This window comes from Rhipicephalus sanguineus, chromosome 6 (assembly GCF_013339695.2).
Source record: "Rhipicephalus sanguineus isolate Rsan-2018 chromosome 6, BIME_Rsan_1.4, whole genome shotgun sequence".
NCBI lineage: Eukaryota > Metazoa > Arthropoda > Arachnida > Ixodida > Ixodidae > Rhipicephalus > Rhipicephalus sanguineus.
This window is the reverse complement of record NC_051181.1, coordinates 159,799,568-159,819,610: the sequence shown is the minus strand read 5'-3', so window position 1 is coordinate 159,819,610 and position 20,043 is coordinate 159,799,568. Positions and strand designations below refer to the sequence as shown.

Here is a 20,043-nt window from a genome sequence, read left to right as displayed (position 1 = left end):
TAACAAAGTATTCAGCAATCATAGCGTCATATAAACAACTACTTAGCAAGTTGGCTGTACCGCTGTACTAACTTTATGTCAAAGGCTATGCTATAGCTATGCTTTCGCAAATCGGCATCATCCAGAAAATGATGGCAGGGCACAGCGAATAATAAAGTACGTCATGGCGGCCATGTTTTAGGGATCATGCTGCATTAAGCATACACAGACCATAGCCAATCCACTACACAGCCGGCGCCGCTGCCCAGCAACGCTCACCTGTGTTCTTTCTATTCTTACTAGTGAGTACTAGTGATGAACGTTGCGACGGAATAGTCGTAAAAAGCAATGGATACCTGCGTGATCCAAGTTACAAACGTTGCCCCTACAGCCACCGTGGAGCAGATGTCCACGTTGTTCGGCTTTTTGGGCAAAATCCTGGAGTTGAAGATGTATCCGGCGGACGAGTTCTTGGTGCACCCTGTGGCCAAGGTATGCTACATTCGCTTCGAAGAATCCTGGAGCGTCGGTGTGGCGCAGCACCTCACGAACACAGTGTTTGTGGACCGTGCTTTAATTGTGGTGCCGGTGGCAGATGGCAAACTTCCAGACGAGAGCAAGGCGTTGGCGCTTACAGCCTCAGCGACGCCGCCTGTCGAGGAACCAACGGCGCCTATCACCACTGGTTTGGTCAACCAGCTTGCCATGGGAGCTGGTGGCATTCAAGTGATTACAACCCAAGACCCCACGCTGGCTGCCCTAGGCTTGCCGCCGTATCCACCGTTACCGGCCACGATGGATCCCGCCAAAGTGGAAGAGATCAGGCGCACCGTCTACGTCGGCAACCTGGACTCGTCAGCCACTACTGAACAACTGCTCAAGTTCTTCAGTCAAATGGGCGAAGTAAAATATGTGCGCATGGCTGGCGGTGAGAGCCAGCCGACACGGTTCGCCTTCGTCGAATTCACTGAACAAAGCAGCGTGGGCCGCGCGCTGCAGTTCAATGGCATTGAGTTTTGTGGTCGTTCGCTCAAGATAAACCACTCGAACAACGCGATCGTCAAACCGCAGGCTAAAAGCTCCGAGGCGGCGCACAAGGAAATCGAAGAAGCCATGCGACGCGTGCGCGAAGCGCAGTCGCTCATTACGGCTGCTATTGAGCCAGAGATGGTGAAGCAGCCGATAGTTGGCTCGCCATTACAGCTTGGTGCGGTGGCAACCCTTGCCAAACGCAGGAGCCGTTCAAAGAGCCGCTCGAGACGCCGAAGCCGCTCCAGGAGCCACAGCAGCCGACGCAGGAGCCGGTCCAGCAGTCGTAGACGCTCTACCAGTCGACACCGGAGGTCTCACAGGCGGTCGAGAAGCAGGCACCGCTCACCCAGGCGCAGGCGGCGCTCCTCAAGCAGCCGCCGTTCATCCCGCTCCAGACGCCATTCGAGATCCAGGTCTCCCAGCAGAAAGCTGCGACTTAAGGATCTGGACAGGCGTCGTGGTGAATCCCGGGAGAGACGCCGCCGCAAGCGCTCGCACACCCCTCGTAAATCCAGACGGGGCTCGTCACCACTGACGCCACCACGCCGTAGTGGCAAGAAGCGACACAAGTCGCGCAGCCCAAAGCGAACTAAGAGCCGTAAATCTCCTAAAGAAGATACAAAGGCCCCCGTCGCAAGGGACTACGATGAAGAAGAAAAAGGCTACGAACCGGCACGTGAAATGAGCCCAGCCAGTTCTCCCCCTTCAGGGGACATGGATCTCGCCAGTGATTAATGAACCAATAAAGGGCACTCATTTTATTTCCATGCGTCGTAGCTTCTTTACTAAGAGTGTGACAAAAGGAGAAGGGTTTCACTGTCCGAACCAGCTGCTACCAGAGGACCCTGGAGATCAAGGCTGTTCAGCGGTCTGCCTTGAGGACGAACCAAGGCATCCATGTCTACTTCACCACGCGGTGTTCCTGTGCAAAATCATACAGGCAGGAGTGAGAGCACTGGTTCTCATGCTTGCTAAATTTCAGTTCATACACCGCAATACATGTTGCTGCTATGTAAAGTATAAAACAAAACAGATTAATCGTCATCATGCAATTAGATACGGGCAACGTTAAAGGGATGCTAAAGAGGAAGGCCAACTGGAATGGAACTTAACTTTGGCTAAAGTGGCCTTACATAGGTCAGTCAAACCTGGATATACATCATATCTGAATGGGCTACAGCACTGGTGCAACCAGGTAAGTGGGGGGAGGGGGGTCAACCCCCCCCCCCTTCCCAAAATTTTTCAATTCTGCATGTGTACAAACACGCACGAACATGCATAACAAACCCCCCTCCCGCCCCCACATTGTCTAGCAACCAGATACCGCACCACCTGGCCAAACCGCAGATGCACAATAGCTAAGCCACAGCCACCGAATCGCATGCAACCTCCTCTTTATAGTGCATAGCCTGGCTGCGTACTCCCAAGGAGGAATATGCGCATGTCGAAGCAAGACGTGTCAGCCGACTGGGCGTACGAGCGGCGACAGGCTCGTGCTTCACTGTGCCAAGCTTTGCGCGACTTAGTGCAAACTGCTCACAATCTTTTCTTATAGCTACATGTTTTCTTTCTTGTAAGACCTAACCCCCAACAGTAAGTAGAAATACAGAAAAACTCAATTTCTATAATGGTTCACCTCATGTTTCCTCAGATGGCTTTGGGAGAGCTTTGCTTAGAACAGCTGAACCATAATAGAACTTCAGTTTTTCTGTACTTTTACTTATTGTACAGCTTTCATGTTGTCTTTTTGCAGCATCACTTGTTTGGGTTGTCATTGTTGAATATGTTTGTATTACCTGAAGCATTTGTGTGTGTGTGTGCGTGTGTGTTGGCTTCCTCTGTCCTTTAAGACATTGCTTCACTTGTATCACTGTTTACTCTTACATACTTTCCTTTGTATTTGATCATCCATTGTAGATGCTTGTATAATTTGATTATTCCTTTGATTTTTTTATGTGTGCATAATTGTTTATTGTTCCACTCTCCACCTGCCAGGTCTTCAGTGACTGCAGTTTGTGACTGCAGTCACTGAAATAAAAAAAAAAGAAAGAAACAGTAAGAATGGGGTGCCACTATTGTGTAAGCGCAATTTAGTAGAATTTAACTTCATTTTGCATTTGCCGTTAGCAACAACAACACAGCAAGATTGAAAAGACACAAACCGGCACCAGGTGTAGTCCAGCACAGCAGTGAGCCGTCATGCGCACAAAACAGCAGGCTACCCTCTGGATCAAACACCATGTCAGCAAGGGCACCCTGGGTGGGTGCAGCTAGGGTGACCGTGGCTAGGCGTGTCTGGCGCAAGTCCCACAGGGAGAGCTGGCCACTTGCGGCACCACAGGCCACCAAGTGCCCCTGGCTCTGGTGCTGTGCCAGACACGTCACCTGTTGGCCAGACCTGGGTATGAGATTACAAATGTGAGGAGGAGCTCTGAGGACCAGAGTAACATTAGTTGATGAAGAGGGATTCATACTCCTCACCTTTTTCCTCACTAAAAATGGGCCGGAAAGCTTTTTAACCAAGACAAACAGTAAAGAAGAACACTAGCAGCATGAACTGTTACAATGACATAAATGGTAGAGGTGTGCAAAAGCCAGACCACTGGTAGAAACTATCCTACAATGGCAGTGAACATGACAGATTGCTTTCAAAGGCATTGGCAGTGATAATTCAGCAGTGCGCCCGCATTCACTTCAATCCTATCTATTTTCCTATTTGCAATCCCATTCAAAGAGCAACTGTGCACTATATTTCTTTTTGTTAGTTACATATGAATAGGCTATTGGGCCAATTGATCCATGATGAATAACTTGCAGAGCATGATAATGGGACAATGTGAGCTACTACATATTTACAGAATATTAATTAGGACTAACAGACAATAATGCCAAGGAAAGTATAGGGGATGTTATTTGTAATAATTGGGATATAAATGTGACATTTATATCCCAGTTATTACAAATAACATCCCCTATACTTTCCTTGGCATTATTGTCTGTTAGTTCTAATTAATATTGTGTCTAACAAAGAAAAACGAGCCCTTGAAAGTCATCTTCTTTCCTTCATACATATTTACAGGTCACACATAACATACAGATACGGCACACATGTCAGTCACAGTAAAGAAATGAACATGAGCTGTTGCGGTTTAACTGGTGTGCTTGAAGGCAGGTGCATAAATGGCACAGTAAATGTAGAATGGCAGTAACCTTGTTTCGTACTCATTGGATGAGAAGATAGAAAGAGCAAATATGACAAGAATCTGGAATGTGGGTTGTGCCAGTAAGTCAGCAGTGTGCACTTACATAATTTGTATGCATTGTACTTTCAACTGATGTTTATTTTTCGGAAAGACAACCCATACAAACAACTGGTCATGCGCAATGACTCCATCCAACCGAAAAAAGTAATCAACATTTCATTTTCCCACTTACAGCCTTGAGACCAGCAAACCAGTCAATGCATTCGTACAAACTAGCTTGGCTTTCTTTACTACTAATAATTAGTACGTGTAACTTATGAGAACATGAGAAAGGAATATATTGTACTATCATACCTACCAGGAGTTAGGTTATGTGTAGTATATATTTTGAAATAAACTGAAGATGGATGAACAAGGTGGTGCAGAAGAAAGGCAGTGATAGGACTAATGCGACTACAAGGATGCAGGACTAACCATGTGAGGTCCTGTGCTGGTCTCCTGTCAGGTGATGCCAAATCCCAAAGCTGCAAGTGCCCAGCCAAGTTCCCCACAATCACATGCTCCTGGCGTACGTATGAGAGGCATGTGGGACACCCGCTGTTGGCTCCTTCTGAAACGGCAATCATTTGAACAGGCATAATCAGCGATAAAATTTTGTATAAGGCTATTCAGTGAATCAGGGCACATCAGTTTCAGGTAAAAGCTGCACAAAGAAATGCGTACAAAAGAAACAATAGACACAGTACTCAAGTACATCACTTTTGTGTTTTCCCTTTATCTACATTCCATAGTAAAGTTTTAAGTGTACCAGAATCAGTAAGTTCCTACATAGAAGAATTGAATAATTCGTGTACACTATATTTTTTTTTACATAAAAATGCCACGATTTTCTGTTTTACTTACAAATGACAGCAGCTTACTATAGATACAAAAGCAGTTAATGTTGCAAGGAAACTGATGGTGTGTTTTCAGTGGCAGTAGTTCCATCCTTCATCTACATCATTTTCACATTTAGAAAAGCTCTTTTACCAGTGGGCATAACGCTAGGGAAGTCTTGTAGCGCTAAATATCTATCTTAAATTGACTTAACAGCTGCCCTTAGTGCACCTGTCAGTGCTTTCGAAGAGTCTGTTGACGAAGAGGTTTGTTTAGCATCATAGTTGATACAGGTGAGAATTGAACAGAAAGTGCTGCTTGGGCTAAAGTTTTGACAAGGGAACCTGTGTTCGTCAGGGCTAACAATGCTGGAGCCACAGTTTTGACAAAAAGAACTTTTTTTGTCAGGGCGCCGACAAAGACAAGCTCAACGATTTGTTAGACGATTAATCATGACTTCAAGCATCCATCTTGCCTTAAACTTCTGCCTCATTTGGAGTTCATACCAGTGTTGCGGAATGGGCGCCTCCATTCCAATTCCATTCCGGGGAACTGGAACTTGCCTCAATTCCATTCCTTTTAATTCCTCGGAATGAAAAAACTTAGCCCATTCCCACTCTGGGAATGGCCGGGCAATTCAATTCCATTCCTGTAATTCCTCAACGTAGGAAAGGCATCTTGATAGTTTTATCGAGTTAAGAATGAACGTCCCATAAAGCTGATGTCATCAGATGCATTAGGAACTGCAAAAGTACGGCAAACCACGTTACCAAGGTCGAGGGATAGTAGCTTGGTGACATATGATATCTCGTGCAGTACAACCACCCTACAAATTCCCATATAGGGGTAGTTCTCCCGCTACCTATAGTATTTGCATGGTCAGCATGTTTGAACGAATGGTGATGTTTTAATATTGTTTAAGCTTAAATGTGTTAATGCTAAAATAATGACATAGCGTATTTTTATGCTGGCAAAAGTAGTGTTCAAGAAGACTAAGCAGTTTTGTGACCCGTCTGGAGCCGTTGTGAATATGTAAAAAACTAACATTTTGTTAATCGGGAACAAAACCCTCTAGATCTGCTGGGCTTAGTTGGAACAGTGCACCGCTCGGGCACCTTGTGCCTTTGCATCGACAGAACACTGGGCCGCACTGGCCGTCAGCACTCATGCTTGTCAAGCGCCTCTCGCAAGCATGGATGGGGTGAGGAGAACTTTGTGTGTTTGCCTGTGCGCAGGTATGCAATGTCTTCCTTGTCGCAAATGTTATTTATGTGCGTCAGGTACTTAACTGCTCGTGAGATAAAGATCAGGCTGTGCATAGAGTATTTGCCACTTTCGTATGGGGGTAACAATGGGAACCAACACGCAGGGATAATTTGTTTCTCCCTTCAGTATCTGCTGGGATAATGCATTTGTTTGTACACTAACTTATACCTTGGTTTGTAGTAGGCGCGTTGCTTATAAATATACCGTGCTTGTAATCAGCCAAGCCATTTTAAAAATACTGCTTTATTATTAAATTTGAGGCTCTGCCTTACTAATGTTTGAACTTTGAAAAACAGCGCATAGGCAAAAACGTGCTGTATTTTCGGAAAAAGACGTAATTCCATTCCCATTCCATTCCATGCAAAAGGCGCTTAATTCCATTTCCATTCCATTCCGGCATCGGGAAAATGTGGAATGATTCTGGAGTCATTCCAATTCCGGAGTGGCAACTCCGCAACACTGGTTCATACAGAGTATGTTTCGTTGTTTGTTACAAATCTCTTCAATAAAGCAACAAGAACAGCACAGTTACCAATAATTCTTGATGCCTCAGGGCGACCAGGAGTGAGTTGGCACAGTCTGCCATCCTCACCGACACTGGCGAGTTTTGATGGGCCACGAGCTGAAATGGCAGTGCATGGATAGCCAGGATGCAAGTGGCTCCATCGTTGCTGTTCCTGCAGCTGCACAGGAGAATCCAGTCAGCAGGCATTGCAACTCACAAACAGAACCCATAGTGATGCAGAACGTGAACAGAGGGGGAAGTCAAGGAGGGTAATGTTTAATCGTGCATCATACTATGATGAAATTTTTATGAGAAAGAAGTGCTTGAGTAACGTTCTCCGTGGCTAAACAAATCTTTTAGGTGTGTTAAAAATAATTCCTGGCATCTTATAGTTTCATCTGGGTTAATGTGCCTAACAAGTAATCTTGTGCACAACGGAATCATTTTGTCCACAGCAGGGAGCCAATGTTTTGACAAATGGACGTCTTTGTCAAGGTTGCTACCTTGATGAAGACAAGTTGTCGAAACATTGGCTCCAGCAACATTTCCTTTTCAAAGATTCTTGTTAACAACTGTACGTTCTTGTGAAAGCCAAGCTAACTATGCACTGTGGGAGGCACAGAAGTAAATGAGTCATTGCTGTGATCAAAACCTGGAAGCTCGTTCACACGAGGTTCATACCAAAAGTAGACTACACGTACCAAACAAAATCCTTGGTAGCTGGTGCTGTCCAAGAACTGCTTAAAGAAAAATTAAAGCAGATATACCTATGTCCTCGAATTGCCAAAACATCAAAGGTTTGTTATAATGGTCCTGTCAACTACACTGAGCTGTTGACAAGCACCCATGCTCAGCCACTTCAACTGCATCAAAGATTTTGAAAAAGTCTGCACTTTCCACCACAAAGATATGTAACATCATTTGTGTATTTTAGATACCTGTGCATTTTGGTGCCCTTTCTATGCAGGTTTTCTAGTTGTTTGGCCCAATTCTTGACATTATGTTCACATAAAACAAACTGCGTTCTTAAATCACACATTTCAGAGTGATGGAAGTGAGTGTAACAGCAGAATGAATCAAAATGAAGTTGCACACAGACCTCATTGTTACTGCAGCGGTAGAGCCGTACCTCCCCAGATGACAGAGCAGCTGCTAAGATGTCTGCACCTGCAAACTAAAGAATGGTGTATCCATTTGTACCAGAGCACTCTAGAAGCCCGGCAAACACCCTCTCCATACGAATGACAAACAGCGACCACAAAGATATTGGCAACGTTAATGTTTCGGCTCTCATAAGGGCTTAGGGACACGAAATGTTAACCTTACTAAATCTTATGTGGTCCAAGCTTGTCATTTCTCATCACAGTACGATGCCTCCTGACATGATTCTGTCAATTACTCCCTCCTTGTGTAACAAATATTTTATGTAACCTGCCGAAAGAATAATGCTGAATACCACTGTTTCGTTTATGTGCCAGATACTGGTCACGCCATCACCAACCTTCAGCCTTCGTTTGCACAAATTTCTGTGCGCCTCTCAGTCATCCCACGCGAGGAATAATTGCCCTGTCGGCCGCTGTTTGACAACTGCCCCGCACTGCTTGGTTGGTCCCACCGCTTACTCTACATCGACTTTTATCCCTCTTCTTGTGGAGCGTTTCTGGATGTTCCACAGTCAGCACAAATATTACTGCATGCGGGATTTATTAGCACTTCGTGTCAACAAAAGTAGCAGTCGTCAAATTGAGACTCTCAAGGACTTCGACTCTTTAGTAAGACTTGTACTTACACAGAGATCACCGGTGTCAGAGACCAGCTCAACCGTGTAAAGGCGACGCATGCCGGCGTCGAGAGAATCTTCGCTCGGCTTGGCGGAGCACGCCCACAAGGACAGTGTGTTCGGCTGCAGCGGCACAATCGCAAGATTTCACTAATGCATTAATTCGTCAGAAAAAATGAACCATCACGCAACCGTAAACTAAAAAAGGGCACATTTCTTTTACCTTGTCATCCCAGCTGCCAGAAACCAAACAGTACTCGTGCCTGTTTAGCAGACCATGACTCTCTGGCTTAAAACGAACGCGGTTGACCTTTGTGGCGACATACTTGACGTTTACCTGCACCATTTCAGCTACACGCGCAGTTCTCCTTACGATCGCACGAGCATCAAAACCTCAAAACATACCGCCAATGCCGCTCCGTGCGATTTCCCACGCGGAGTAGAGCAGTCGCCCTCATTGAACCGCGTTGAATTTCTCCAAGCACAAATACTACAATTAAGCTACCTGCAGCAGTAGTAAATACTATCCTATAACTTTATTAGCAAATAACTAACACTTAACCAGTAACCTCAATATAATTTCAGCTAGCGCATGCTGCCCTCTCGCGACTGTTCTGACCTTTTGACACAAGCGGCATCACAAGCTTCTCGAGCGTGCGTGTGCGTCGTCGCGGAGGAGGTCGGCCAGGCCAGCAGGCGAAGGCCTGTATTAGGTGGAGAGACGTAAAACACGGTCGGCGAACCACCTACCACCGAACTAGGGGTAACGGCAGCGATCAACGAAATCGTGCGGCCTCGCAGGTGACTCGGAGCGAGGGCTTCCGCCGCTCAGTGGAAGTAGTACCACCTGATAGGGCCGAAATCCTTTCCGCAATAACATCGCCGTGGCTTCGTGAGGACAGTGAACGCATCGAGCGATGGCCGGGTCGGCGTTGCGCAGGTTGATGGCGGAGTACAAGCAGCTGACTTTGAACCCACCCGAAGGCATCATAGCGGGACCGGTGAGCGAGGAGAACTTCTTCGAATGGGAAGCACTCATCACCGGACCGGAGGGCACCTGTTTCGAAGGCGGCGTTTTTCCGGCCAAGCTCACATTTCCCCCCGATTACCCGCTCAGTCCACCGAAGATGCAGTTTACGTGCGAGATGTATCATCCCAACATCTACGCGGACGGTCGCGTATGCATCTCAATCCTGCATGCGCCAGGCGAAGACCCCATGGGCTACGAGTCGAGCGCCGAACGTTGGAGCCCCGTGCAAAGCGTGGAGAAGATTCTGCTCTCTGTGGTCTCCATGCTGGCCGAGCCCAACGACGAGAGTGGTGCCAATGTTGACGCAGCCAAGATGTGGCGCGAGGACAGACAGCAGTTCAATCGCATCGCCGACCGCCTGGTGCGCAAGTCGCTCGGCATGCTTGCCTCCTGAAACTGCCCGACCAATAAATTCCTCAACAGCGAAAAACGAAGTACGCAAGCATTCCTTTATTATATGCAAGCAGAAAAAAAAATAACTACAAGCGTATCTTGGTAAACGTGTTGTGCTTTACTTTCTTTTCTTGAGCTCCTCGAATCGGCGCGTCAAGTCATCAAAGTCGAGGTCGTCTTCCTTGGAAGGCGGCTTCGGCAAGCTGCCAGAGGGTACTGACGGTAAGTCTGGCAATCCGCTCACCGCACTGTATGGTGGCAGACCTCCTTCGCCGAAGCCGACAGTGTGCGGGTTTATAGCTGGGAACGGAGCAGCCGAAGGTGGTGCCTTGGGAATAGGCGGAGGCCCAGGAAAGTTCATAGGCTGGGGTGCAAAAGGTGGAGGTTGAAAGTCGGGTCCCAGCGGAGCTTTGACTGGTGGCGCGTTGTAGTCCGGCCCCATTGGTCCCGCGGTCGGCGGTGGCGGGTAGTCAACGCCCTGCGGTGCACTGCCAGGCATGAACTGGGGGTAGGGTTGAGTGATGAAACCGGGTGGTCTAGCCCCAGCGCCAAGATCGATCAGTGGAGGCTGCGATACTTCGTCGCTTGGTTCTTCCATGACAGACTTGTCCGGCTCGTAGGGCACGTCATGGCTCTTCGCTATCTCGATCAGGTACTGCTCCACGAGAAGCCGCGGTGGCGCCTGAACGCTCAACTTCTGCATAAGCTTGGGACTCACCGTTGACAGCCCGTTATCGCGAGCCGCTTGTGCGTAAGGTTTACCGTACTTGATCGCCAGCTGATCGGCGACCGCCTTCAGTTCCGCAACGTCAGCCTGTAGTCGCGGTGCCACCCAGATGAGGCTAGAGACAGCTTCCGAGAGACCTTCATCGAGCGTTTTCATTTGTTGGAGGAGGCCAAAGCGTGCTAACAAAAGATCACAGTAGACTTCAACGAGTTCCATGGCTTCGACGAGGTAATCTTCACGAATTATATGTTCCACTCGGATCCTTGCCCTCTCTGTTTTCCCGTTTGCCAGGTGCTCTGCGATCTCCTTACGGGCTTTCTGCGCTAGCTCTGTCTTCTTCCGTTCAAGCAACTTCAGGCGGTTCATCGTCAGTCTCAAGTTGGTTTTCAACTTGGCGTAATTGGGACCCGCGGAAAACATGCCTGCGCTGGAGTCACGGACCGCTTGGCAACAGAACACAGGTTTCTTTTAAGTCTTCGGAAGCGGTTCCTACCTTTCAGACATGAGAAGGATAGCATCCACCAGTTTCAGGTACGCAGACAGAGACGCGTTTTAGAGACGTACGGGAAGGTGCGAGAAAGCGTCACACTTCCCCGCCCCAGTTGCAGGCTTGCAACATATGACGCCAGCCGGATAGATATGGCTATGAGATGACTCACGTTTGGCTTCGGATCTCGCCTGGCTTTTGAGCGAATACGAGCTTGCGGCTCTGATTACGAGACGTCTTCCTTTTTACCCGTTTGTGGAGCTACAGTTTGATATATGGTGATATGGTTAATTATATGGTCTTGCTACAATTTTGGCATAGTTTTCGATACAATGGCTAGAATAGCACTGTAGTTTCGGTTGTTCACACTCGCACCAATTCGTACGGTTATAAGTACGCTGTACGATTGCAGACGAACCTTGTGTACCAGCGTTTGGTACGTGCGTACTTACTTGCATGTGAGTGTTTTCGCAGATCTTCGGGCTTATATTTTGACATGGGCAAGAAGAAGTGGAGTGAGACGGGCAATCCCAATCGTGACATTTGCGAATTCTTAAATGAGCTGGCGGACTACGAAAAAAACATCACGCGTAACGTTTACAAGAGCAACGCGTACCGCAAAGCAGCCGTGACGCTTGAGAAGCTAGACAGAAGAGTGACAAGTGCAGAAGAAGCAAAGGCCCTTCCCGGCATCGGCGCAAAGATTTCACAGAAGATAGAAGAGTTCCTACGAACAGGAAAAGTTTCAAAACTAGAGAAAGTTCGCAGCGATGAAAGCACAAGTGTAATTCAAGAGTTAACGCGGGTATCGGGAATAGGACCCGCACACGCTAAATCTCTTTATGATCGTGGCATCCACAGCATAGAGGACCTGCGTAAGAACCAGGACTGCCTTACGGAACACCAGAAGATAGGGCTGCGTTACTTGGAAGACATCGAGAAGCGCATACCTCGAGAAGAAGTTGGTCTTTTGGAGGCCAGAATTATCGATGCACTGCAACAGTTTGATAAAGACTACGAGGCAGTCGCATGCGGCAGCTATCGAAGAGGCCTGCCTACGAGCGGCGACATCGACTTGCTAGTGTGCCACAAAAGCTATCGATCTACGGACAGGAGGCCGCCGAAACTTCTGGCACGCCTCGTGGAACACCTTCGTGAAGTGGGCATCATTACTGACGTCATGTCTTTGGGAGAGACAAAGTTCGCGGGTGTGTGCCAGCTCGATTCGTCCAAGCCTCACCGACGCATTGACATACGTGTACTTCCTCAGGACCAGTTCTTCTGCGGTTTGCTGTACTTCACAGGCAGTGACTTGTTTAACCAAAGTATGCGTGCACATGCGGTTCAACAGAATATGAAGCTCAGTGAATATGCGTTACGTCCAATTGGTTGCACAGGAGTCCCAGGGGAGCCTCTGCCTGTAACTAGTGAACGTGATGTATTTGATTGGTTGGGCCTAACCTACTGGGAGCCACACAAGCGCAATGGGCCCCTTGGGCAATAAACACAGCGTGTGTGGAATGGCACATGGCGAGTTTATTCACACAGAATATGTCTCTCTAGGCTTGCAAGACCAGTTCGAGCCACTGGCGCAGTGCCTCGCCCAGGACAGCTGGCATTGAGGCAAGGTCCCGGAGGAGAATGTAAAAGGGGAATGGGAAGCGTTCCATGTAGCTGCGGAGCTTGACCTGTCCCGAAGGCCCGAACTCTGGTTGCCGGATTTCAAGGATGGAGTCCTAGAGAGCCAAAACCAATACCAAAGAGATGTTACAAAATAAGAAAAAGTATTGAACTAACCAATGTTATTAGCATTCTGGTATGGCATGTGTGCAATGGAAAAAAATGACAGCATCTGATGTCACTAATATACAAAAGTTGTCTTAAATGCTGAATTCTACAGCTCATTGTCAGAATGAGCAAAGTTAACATATATCTCGTTTTTACATAACCGATAAAAGTGTGTTTTCTATGTCAGAAAAACTGAAAAATCTGAGAACATTATTGGAACACGTGACACATGCTTGTCGGATGACATTCCTAGATTCCTTCTTTTGTGTTTTTCTGAATAATAAACCAGTTCAGAGTCAGCGCATGTCATATGCACTTCTTGTCCTTTGTCTGCATGTGGGTATTGCACAAACTTCGATATGAATGTATACAAACTAGCTCAGTTTTCTAACCTAAGGAAGAAAAAAATGAACCTTTAAGGCTGTAAAGTAATCAATGAAATATAAACTATACTAAAAATATTAAAACAACGTTAGGCGGCTGCCATGGTGGTACAGTGGTTACGGTGCTAGGCTGCTAACCCGAAAGTCGCGGGTTTGATCCCAACCGTGGCGGTCACGTCTCGATGGAGGCAAAATGTTAGAGGCTTGTGTATTTAGATCCAGGTTCATGTTGGAGAACCCCAGGTGGTCTAAATTTCTAAAGCCTTTCACTACGATGCGCCTGATAATCATGTTGTGTTTTTGGCATGTAAAACCCCACATATAAAAACAACCCTAGGGTGCTAGTGGTAGCTCCAGTGACATAATTCATGATCAATATGTTCTTGCTACATTCACTCAATGTTCTCTTATTGGTTATGTACTCCACGTACACAAATTAAATGTGAACTTCACAAAATCACACAGATTTGCCTACTGCTTAATGCTGTTCAGTCTCCCTCACTCACACACTGCATTGGGAACACTAATACTGTACAGTTCAACAATATTTCATGTTTCAGTTGGCTTTTGAGTATACATACAATGCAACACCTGAGGTTCAAAAGAATCTTCTACACCCACTGCTGTGGCCGCAAACGGCTCTGGTTAACATTGCCAGTAATAATCGTGCTAAGGTCTTTAGCATAACGGAAAATAGTGGCTCATATGGTACATTAAAGGGACACTAAAAAGCAAAACCATTTTTCTCATATTAGTAAAGTACTCTTTCACGGTGCAAAAAACACCACGCTTGCTGCGAGAAGACGCTTAGTAAGCGAGGAAACGTGCAAAAACAAAATGTGGGTGGCGACGCCACCTAGAAGTTTCCGCACCATTCGCCGTGACGTCACATGTTTTGATGGCGCCTACTAGGGAGTACGTAGTTCCTAATCGGTAAAAATGAAGTACATTGTCCTCTGAGGGGCCATAGACTTAACATACCAAGTTTGGAGTAATTTTGTTGAGCCAATGGGGCGAAAATACGATAACTGCACTTTGAATTCCGTGACGTCACGCGGGGAGATTTCGGCGCGAAATTTAAAAACGAAACTTTGAACTTAATTTTCTACCCTATTAATAAACCTATGATGGCGAAATTAACTACATTAGAGTTCTCAGAGCACACGTTATCGATCTAAACCGATTCATTGTTTCTCCTTAGTGTCCCTTTAAACAGGCATATATACACTGCAGCTGTTATGAATGGTGAAATAATAAACAGTTGTTCCCTGTGGACTAGACTGTCCAACTGCAACGCTTAAAGCTTGAATGAACAGTTGATCATTGTGTGTTATCTGCTGCTTCTAAGCAACATGGTGCAACTGCTATTATGCTCAGCAGAATCGGGAGCAGCGCCAAGGTATTTGAGTTACACACGAGCTCACAAAGTAAAATTTGAAGGTGTAAATCAAATGAAGCTAGATTATAGGTGTTGTGAAACACTAGGAAAAATATATACTTGCCTTGCCACCCAGGCTGTCCAACACAACAAACACCATAAGAAGTCCTTGTGAATGAGCCCTGCACACTGCACTTGCCACATCCCCTTCGCTGCAGATGCCTCGGCCATCTGAAATGATGAGCAGTAATCGAGCAGTGTCTGGGCCTGGGGGCAAAAGCTCTGTTGCTGCCTTCAGAAGAGGGGCCACACGTGTACGTGTCTGCTGGAAGTTCAACAAGCCAGCCACGTTGGCCCCTGACTCCCGTGTCCATGGCTGGCCCAACGAATGCAGTATTCGCACCTCCTCACCGAAGCTCACAACACCCAGTTCGCCTGCCTCCAGAAAACTGAGTGCCTGGGCCAGCAGCGCCAATGACTGCAAAGCAAGGGGCCCACTGGGGCCCATGCTGAGTGAGTCATCGATGGCTAGCATCACACGGTACTGCCTCTGTGAAGGCTGCACTCTCCGTAGCCAAATCTTATCTTTGCGCAGCTGGCTTGCCAAATATGCAATCACACGTCGCATGCTGAGCCGCTTGCCAGACCTGAAGTCTCCTCGAAGCCGCGAGGCCTTGGTTGGCTCTAACACAAGCCGCAGCTGTTCACAGAGTTCCTGCACCAGTGGAGCAACATCGCGCTCTGCCTTCTCCCAGGCTGCCCACGTCTCTGACCCCGGTTGGATGGTGGCCACTTCCCATTCGGTGGGCAAGTAAGCTTCTTCATCCATTTCCACTCCTGCCACAAGATCCACATTTGTGTGAAAGCTTGGTTCAGGGCCACGTTCCACAAATGCAGTCTCCACAACGGTGCCTGGTTTCTCCTTTGTTTCTGCCTCCTCTGTAGCAGCTGCTTTTCTGTGTACGGCTGGAGGTTTTTCTGAATGATCGTGTTCTTCCTCCATAGCTTCCTCTTGGTCTTGCTCCACTAGTTGATCGGGCATTCTTTCCTCCTCTGCACTCTCCATCGCGGTCTGTGCTTGCTCTGGTGTGGCCGTATCAAGTGCAACTTCATCGTGCGCCTCCTCACTGGTGACATGTTGGAAGAGCTCGGCTTTCTCCTTGTCCTTCGGCTGTGTGCTCTCATGTTCAGTGGTTCGCAGCTTTCGGGGTTTCATACCTTCTGGATCTACAGTGGTGCGCCTCTCTGACGTTTTGAAAGGCACCGACTCATCTTCAGGCTGGCTCTCATTGCTTGGGCCAGATCCAGACAGACCTCTAGTCTCCCCACCTGTGTGCAAACAGTGTGAAAGTCGAAGTTAAACAAAATAGCTTTGTTTCTGCTCATTACACAGAACCAATAGCCCAGCTCTATCAACATAACACGAGAGTAAAGAAAGGATGGTCAATAGTTGATGCTCGCAAAACCCTGTGAATGAAGGCTACAACAAAGGCATAACAACATGAAAGCTAGAATATATCATGCTTACTTGCTGCTGCAAAGCAAAATGTATCATGTGACATAAGACAGTATACAAACCTTCAGAAGAGACAAATCTTGGTATATTGGTCTAGAATTCTGGTGTACCACACAACATTAAATTGTTGAGTTTCGTAACACTTTGTCTTTCCACAAGTGTTATGTTCCTTGAGAAACGCACCTTTGTAACATGAGAAAAGGTACTGCAATTCAGCAGACTGCGATTACGAACACTGTCTGCTAAAGCCAATGTAAACTAGAAAGCATACAACTACACCATTTGAACAAGGACTAAAGTACACTGCTAAGTGCATCAAACTGCAAAGTGTTCATATTAAAAGCATTAACAATAGAGCTGTGCAAATAGAAAAATTTTGGGTGCGAAGCGAATTCGAATAATAAAGATTGAGTGTGAATTGAATCAAATAATTTTCATATAATTTTCGAATATTTCTCAAACATTTTTCGAATAATTCGAAGTGAAATTACAGAAAAAGTTGCAGAGAATCCCTAAGTATGTTCTTGTGACACAGCAACATGAAAGTGTTTCTTTTCGCTAGGCTGATGAAGCGCTGATGGGGTCATATTTCATAGTTGTCTTTCTTATCAAGAATGAGGCAATTTAGAGGCTGAATTGTATTTGGTGCAACCAAAGTGTTGCCGACAACACTTTACACGTGATAGGCAGAGATGCCATTTCCTCAGCCTCTCCTCCTCTTTCAAGTTCTGTGGAAGCCCAACTGATGTGGCAGACAAGGGTGTGCTCCCTTCAAGTCCGGAGTTCCAAATCTGCCTCGTAGATGTCGATATATGATAACATCTGAAATTTTGGATGCTAAAAAGCTTCGGCGTCCGATTTTTCAGACTTCCTGCCCAAATTTCAGGTCCCAAACAGCATTAATTGAGCCCCCACCTCCGCCACATCTTTCATCTCCATGTTGGAAACAGCGTTTTGTTGAGCTAATACATTTGCGACCGTACCGGAACTTGAAAGTCAGCTTTGCCGAAATTACCAGAGTGTGATGAGGTGAAGCATATTGAAAATCTAGGGACCACTTCCAAACGGACGTTGACTGTCTCTTGGCTAAGTTCGACCGTAACGGAGCTTGAAAGGGAGCTTTGCCGCAATACGAGAGTGTAATTAGGCGAAGCATATTGAAAATCTGAAGGGGTCACTTTCAACCAGACGTTGACTGCATTTGTCTTTGGGAAGTTCGAATAGTTCAAATAGTAAAATTTCAGTGCGAATCGAATCAAATAGCAAACACTATTCAAAAAATATTCGAAATTTCGAATATTCACACACCCCTAGATAACAATTTACCATTAAGTTTGTTTGTATGCAGTTTCTGTTGCGATAAGTTTACCACTATCCTTCTGGGAAGATAGAGAGCACTTACCGCATTTACTCGAATCTAGGCCGCCCTCAATTGCAGGCCAACCCCCAAAATTCGCAAGGCCAGAAAAAAAAAAACTTTATCATGGTACTCGAATCTAAGCCGACCCCCCCGCCCCCCACTTTCGCACATTGTTTTTTCGAAAAAAAAAAAAAAAAAACCCCGCATTTCCCCGAAGGGGAGTATGAGGAAGTGCGAAGCACGGGGTGATGCTATGAGGGGGCGCGCGCGACTAAACTGCAGAGCCGAGCGAAGGAGACGGCAGCGAGAGAGCACGCGCCAGCCGACCCACGGAGGTCTGGCCGTTTTTAAGTGCAAAGCACTTTTACTGATGATGATGATCTGTCTTCCGAACTCGTTCCAAAGAACCCGCAACGCGTTCAACTTGTTGGCGGCGTTGCGCACGCCCGAGATGGGGCTCAGGTTGTTGTCGAACCACAGTCGATCGCACACCGCGCAGCTGTATCCGAAGCTGCGGTCCAGGAAGTCTTTCTTGAAGCACGCGTCCGGCCGATCGAATTCGAGGGCCCGCGCTCGCTCACGCATCGCGCGTCCCCGCGCCAGATCGGCTTCGGTGTGCTCGGCTCGCTTCGCACGCTTTCGTTCGGCGTCTCCCGCCGGCCTTCATCACCACAGGCAATGTGCGGGGCGCGCGCAGCCACGGAGCGGAGGGCGGAGCGCGCGCAGTCACGTGGGGCGTGACGTCGCTGCGCCGTTGCTACAGACGCTCCTCTCCGCTCCTCGCGCCGTTGCTATGGGACGGCGGATTCAGGGTCGCTTATAAAGTGCATTCGCACTTAAAACATCGGCTTAGATTCGAGTAAATACGGTACTTCCGTTTTTGCTATATTTTACCTCCGACATGCTTTGATGCACTCGTATGGTAACTTGGGTAACAATGAACAACAGCGCACTACTGCTACCCAAAGAGATCCAACAAAGTCACACCGTCTCACCGAGATCTAATGTGCCTTCTTGCTCCTCAGCATCTTCGTGCGATGACCCCTGCTCTGCTTTGCCAGCATTTGACCCAGTGCCAGCATTATCAGCTTCAGTTGATGCATCACCTAGCATAAAGAAGGGAAGAGACACTGTAGCTAAAGAGGTGTGGCTGCTGATGGCATTTGAAGATGCCTAGACGCAACCAAGCAATAAAGTTTAACAGACAGGACATGCAGATACCATGTGCTGCTTTATTAATTAAACCTTTTGTAATGTTTCACACGTGCTGGTGCAGTACCAGTCAAATCCTCATTCCAATGCCCTGACCTCATGCACTCCTCAACACATAATGCTGAATCGAAAGGCACGCAGTGTCGAAAATCTCTCAAACAGCATTACTAAATATCAATGCTCTGCCTCTGCAAGTGGTCCTGTGACTGCCGCAGCACTTCTGATCATTAGTCCATGCTAAGTGCCTTGTTTTCATTTTATTTCTGTCTTATAATTCATACATGATGGGCCATGAATGACTGCTCTTCATTATCATGCACAATCGTTAAATAAACTTTCAGAATAAAAACAATATTCTGCAGCTGCATGACACTTGTTATACAGTCAACTCCCATCAAGTCAACCATAGCAGGATTGCGACATTTGATTGAATAATATGAAAGGACACATGAACAAACACTGGCAAAATGAATAAATTCAAACATAGGGAAGGAAATTATACTAGTTGATCTTGTTGCTTTTGCTGCAACATAGTTTCTAATGCTGAAAAAGTTCACACAAGATATTGGATGTGACAGCTCTAAATTTGACTGTATACAGTAGAACCCCGCTGATACGTTTTTGAAGGGACCGTAGGAAATAAACGTAAGAGACGGGAAACGTAAGAGCCGAAAAACAGGAAAAATGGCAAAATATTTAGTGGTACAGAATTTTATTTCAGTTCTTACGAGCAGCACGAAAACTGGCGCGCTCAGCCGCGATCTAGCTCGATGGATAAAAACGCGGAGCTTAGGACGGCCTCATCCACAGAAATGTAATCAACGTATGTGATTTTTTTAACACCAACAGCTGTAGGCATGAAAGAACTAAGCACACGCAATCACGACCGGCGCGGCGAGTCCGACCGCGAACCGCACGCACGACCATGCGAGCTCCAACCAGCTCGAACTCCTCCCGTTCTCCGACAAATAATGATGATGATGAGTCTACGCCAACGCGATGGCAGAAGTGAATGCCAATCTCGAAGGCCTTGCTTTCGCAAGCAATTACGTCATACACGCCATGTTTGTGCAATACAAATATCAAAGGCTATGCTTTTGTCAATAGTAAATGCCAATCTCGAAGGCC

At 46.9% G+C, this 20,043-nt stretch overlaps 6 protein-coding genes across 7 annotated transcripts in view; 3 read left to right on the top strand and 3 right to left on the bottom strand.

Annotated features, from left to right (window-relative positions):
* Positions 1-220: 220 nt before the first annotated feature.
* On the top strand, positions 221-1,778 carry LOC119396916 (probable splicing factor, arginine/serine-rich 7). Its single transcript, XM_037664297.2, has one exon. It carries the CDS (start codon positions 328-330, stop codon positions 1,744-1,746), a length of 1,419 nt encoding a protein of 472 aa, XP_037520225.1. The 5' UTR covers positions 221-327; the 3' UTR covers positions 1,747-1,778.
* On the bottom strand, positions 1,743-9,091 carry LOC119396921 (nucleoporin Nup43). Of its 2 annotated transcripts, none has more exons than XM_037664304.2 (7): positions 8,865-9,091; positions 8,651-8,764; positions 7,961-8,035; positions 6,889-7,039; positions 4,689-4,824; positions 3,180-3,409; positions 1,743-1,933 (listed from the first exon to the last, which is right to left on the bottom strand). In XM_037664304.2, exons 1-7 carry the CDS (start codon positions 8,985-8,987, stop codon positions 1,797-1,799), a joined length of 966 nt encoding a protein of 321 aa, XP_037520232.1. In that variant the 5' UTR covers positions 8,988-9,091; the 3' UTR covers positions 1,743-1,796. The 2 variants fall into 2 exon arrangements, with proteins under 2 accessions (XP_037520232.1, XP_037520231.1); XM_037664303.2 differs by having other exon boundaries at positions 3,174-3,409; positions 8,865-9,087.
* A 185-nt stretch (positions 9,092-9,276) lies between these two features.
* LOC119396922 (ubiquitin-conjugating enzyme E2 G2) lies at positions 9,277-10,105 on the top strand. Its single transcript, XM_037664305.2, has one exon. The coding sequence runs from the start codon at positions 9,559-9,561 to the stop codon at positions 10,063-10,065; it is 507 nt and encodes a 168-aa protein (XP_037520233.1). The 5' UTR covers positions 9,277-9,558; the 3' UTR covers positions 10,066-10,105.
* A 29-nt stretch (positions 10,106-10,134) lies between these two features.
* Positions 10,135-11,398, bottom strand: LOC119396919 (IST1 homolog). The gene has a single exon (XM_037664301.2). The coding sequence runs from the start codon at positions 11,209-11,211 to the stop codon at positions 10,183-10,185; it is 1,029 nt and encodes a 342-aa protein (XP_037520229.1). The 5' UTR covers positions 11,212-11,398; the 3' UTR covers positions 10,135-10,182.
* A 114-nt stretch (positions 11,399-11,512) lies between these two features.
* On the top strand, positions 11,513-13,159 carry LOC119396920 (DNA polymerase beta). Its single transcript, XM_037664302.2, has one exon. It carries the CDS (start codon positions 11,775-11,777, stop codon positions 12,780-12,782), a length of 1,008 nt encoding a protein of 335 aa, XP_037520230.1. The 5' UTR covers positions 11,513-11,774; the 3' UTR covers positions 12,783-13,159.
* The window catches only part of LOC119396912 (midasin), a 153,804-nt gene continuing 146,555 nt past the window's right edge, over positions 12,795-20,043 (bottom strand). The window contains exons 72-74 of the mRNA XM_037664292.2: positions 18,699-18,809; positions 14,952-16,156; positions 12,795-13,014 (exon numbers count right to left, since the gene is read on the bottom strand). Coding sequence (XP_037520220.1) covers positions 12,838-13,014; positions 14,952-16,156; positions 18,699-18,809 — 1,493 coding nt within the window. The 3' untranslated portion in view covers positions 12,795-12,837. The remainder of the gene's footprint in view (positions 13,015-14,951; positions 16,157-18,698; positions 18,810-20,043) is intronic.

Coding starts and splice junctions, on each gene's coding strand:
- LOC119396922 (XM_037664305.2), top strand. CDS start 9,559: ATGGCCGGGTCGGCGTTGCGCAGGTTGATGGCGGAGTACAAGCAGCTG.
- LOC119396921 (XM_037664303.2), bottom strand. CDS start 8,987: ATGGTGCAGGTAAACGTCAAGTATGTCGCCACAAAGGTCAACCGCGTT. Junction 8,765..8,864: donor CTGGCAGCTGGGATGACAAG/GTAAAAGAAATG, acceptor GTGCCGCTGCAG/CCGAACACACTGTCCTTGTG. Junction 3,410..4,688: donor CCAGCACAGGACCTCACATG/GTTAGTCCTGCA, acceptor TCTCATACCCAG/GTCTGGCCAACAGGTGACGT.
- LOC119396919 (XM_037664301.2), bottom strand. CDS start 11,211: ATGTTTTCCGCGGGTCCCAATTACGCCAAGTTGAAAACCAACTTGAGA.
- LOC119396920 (XM_037664302.2), top strand. CDS start 11,775: ATGGGCAAGAAGAAGTGGAGTGAGACGGGCAATCCCAATCGTGACATT.
- LOC119396916 (XM_037664297.2), top strand. CDS start 328: ATGGATACCTGCGTGATCCAAGTTACAAACGTTGCCCCTACAGCCACC.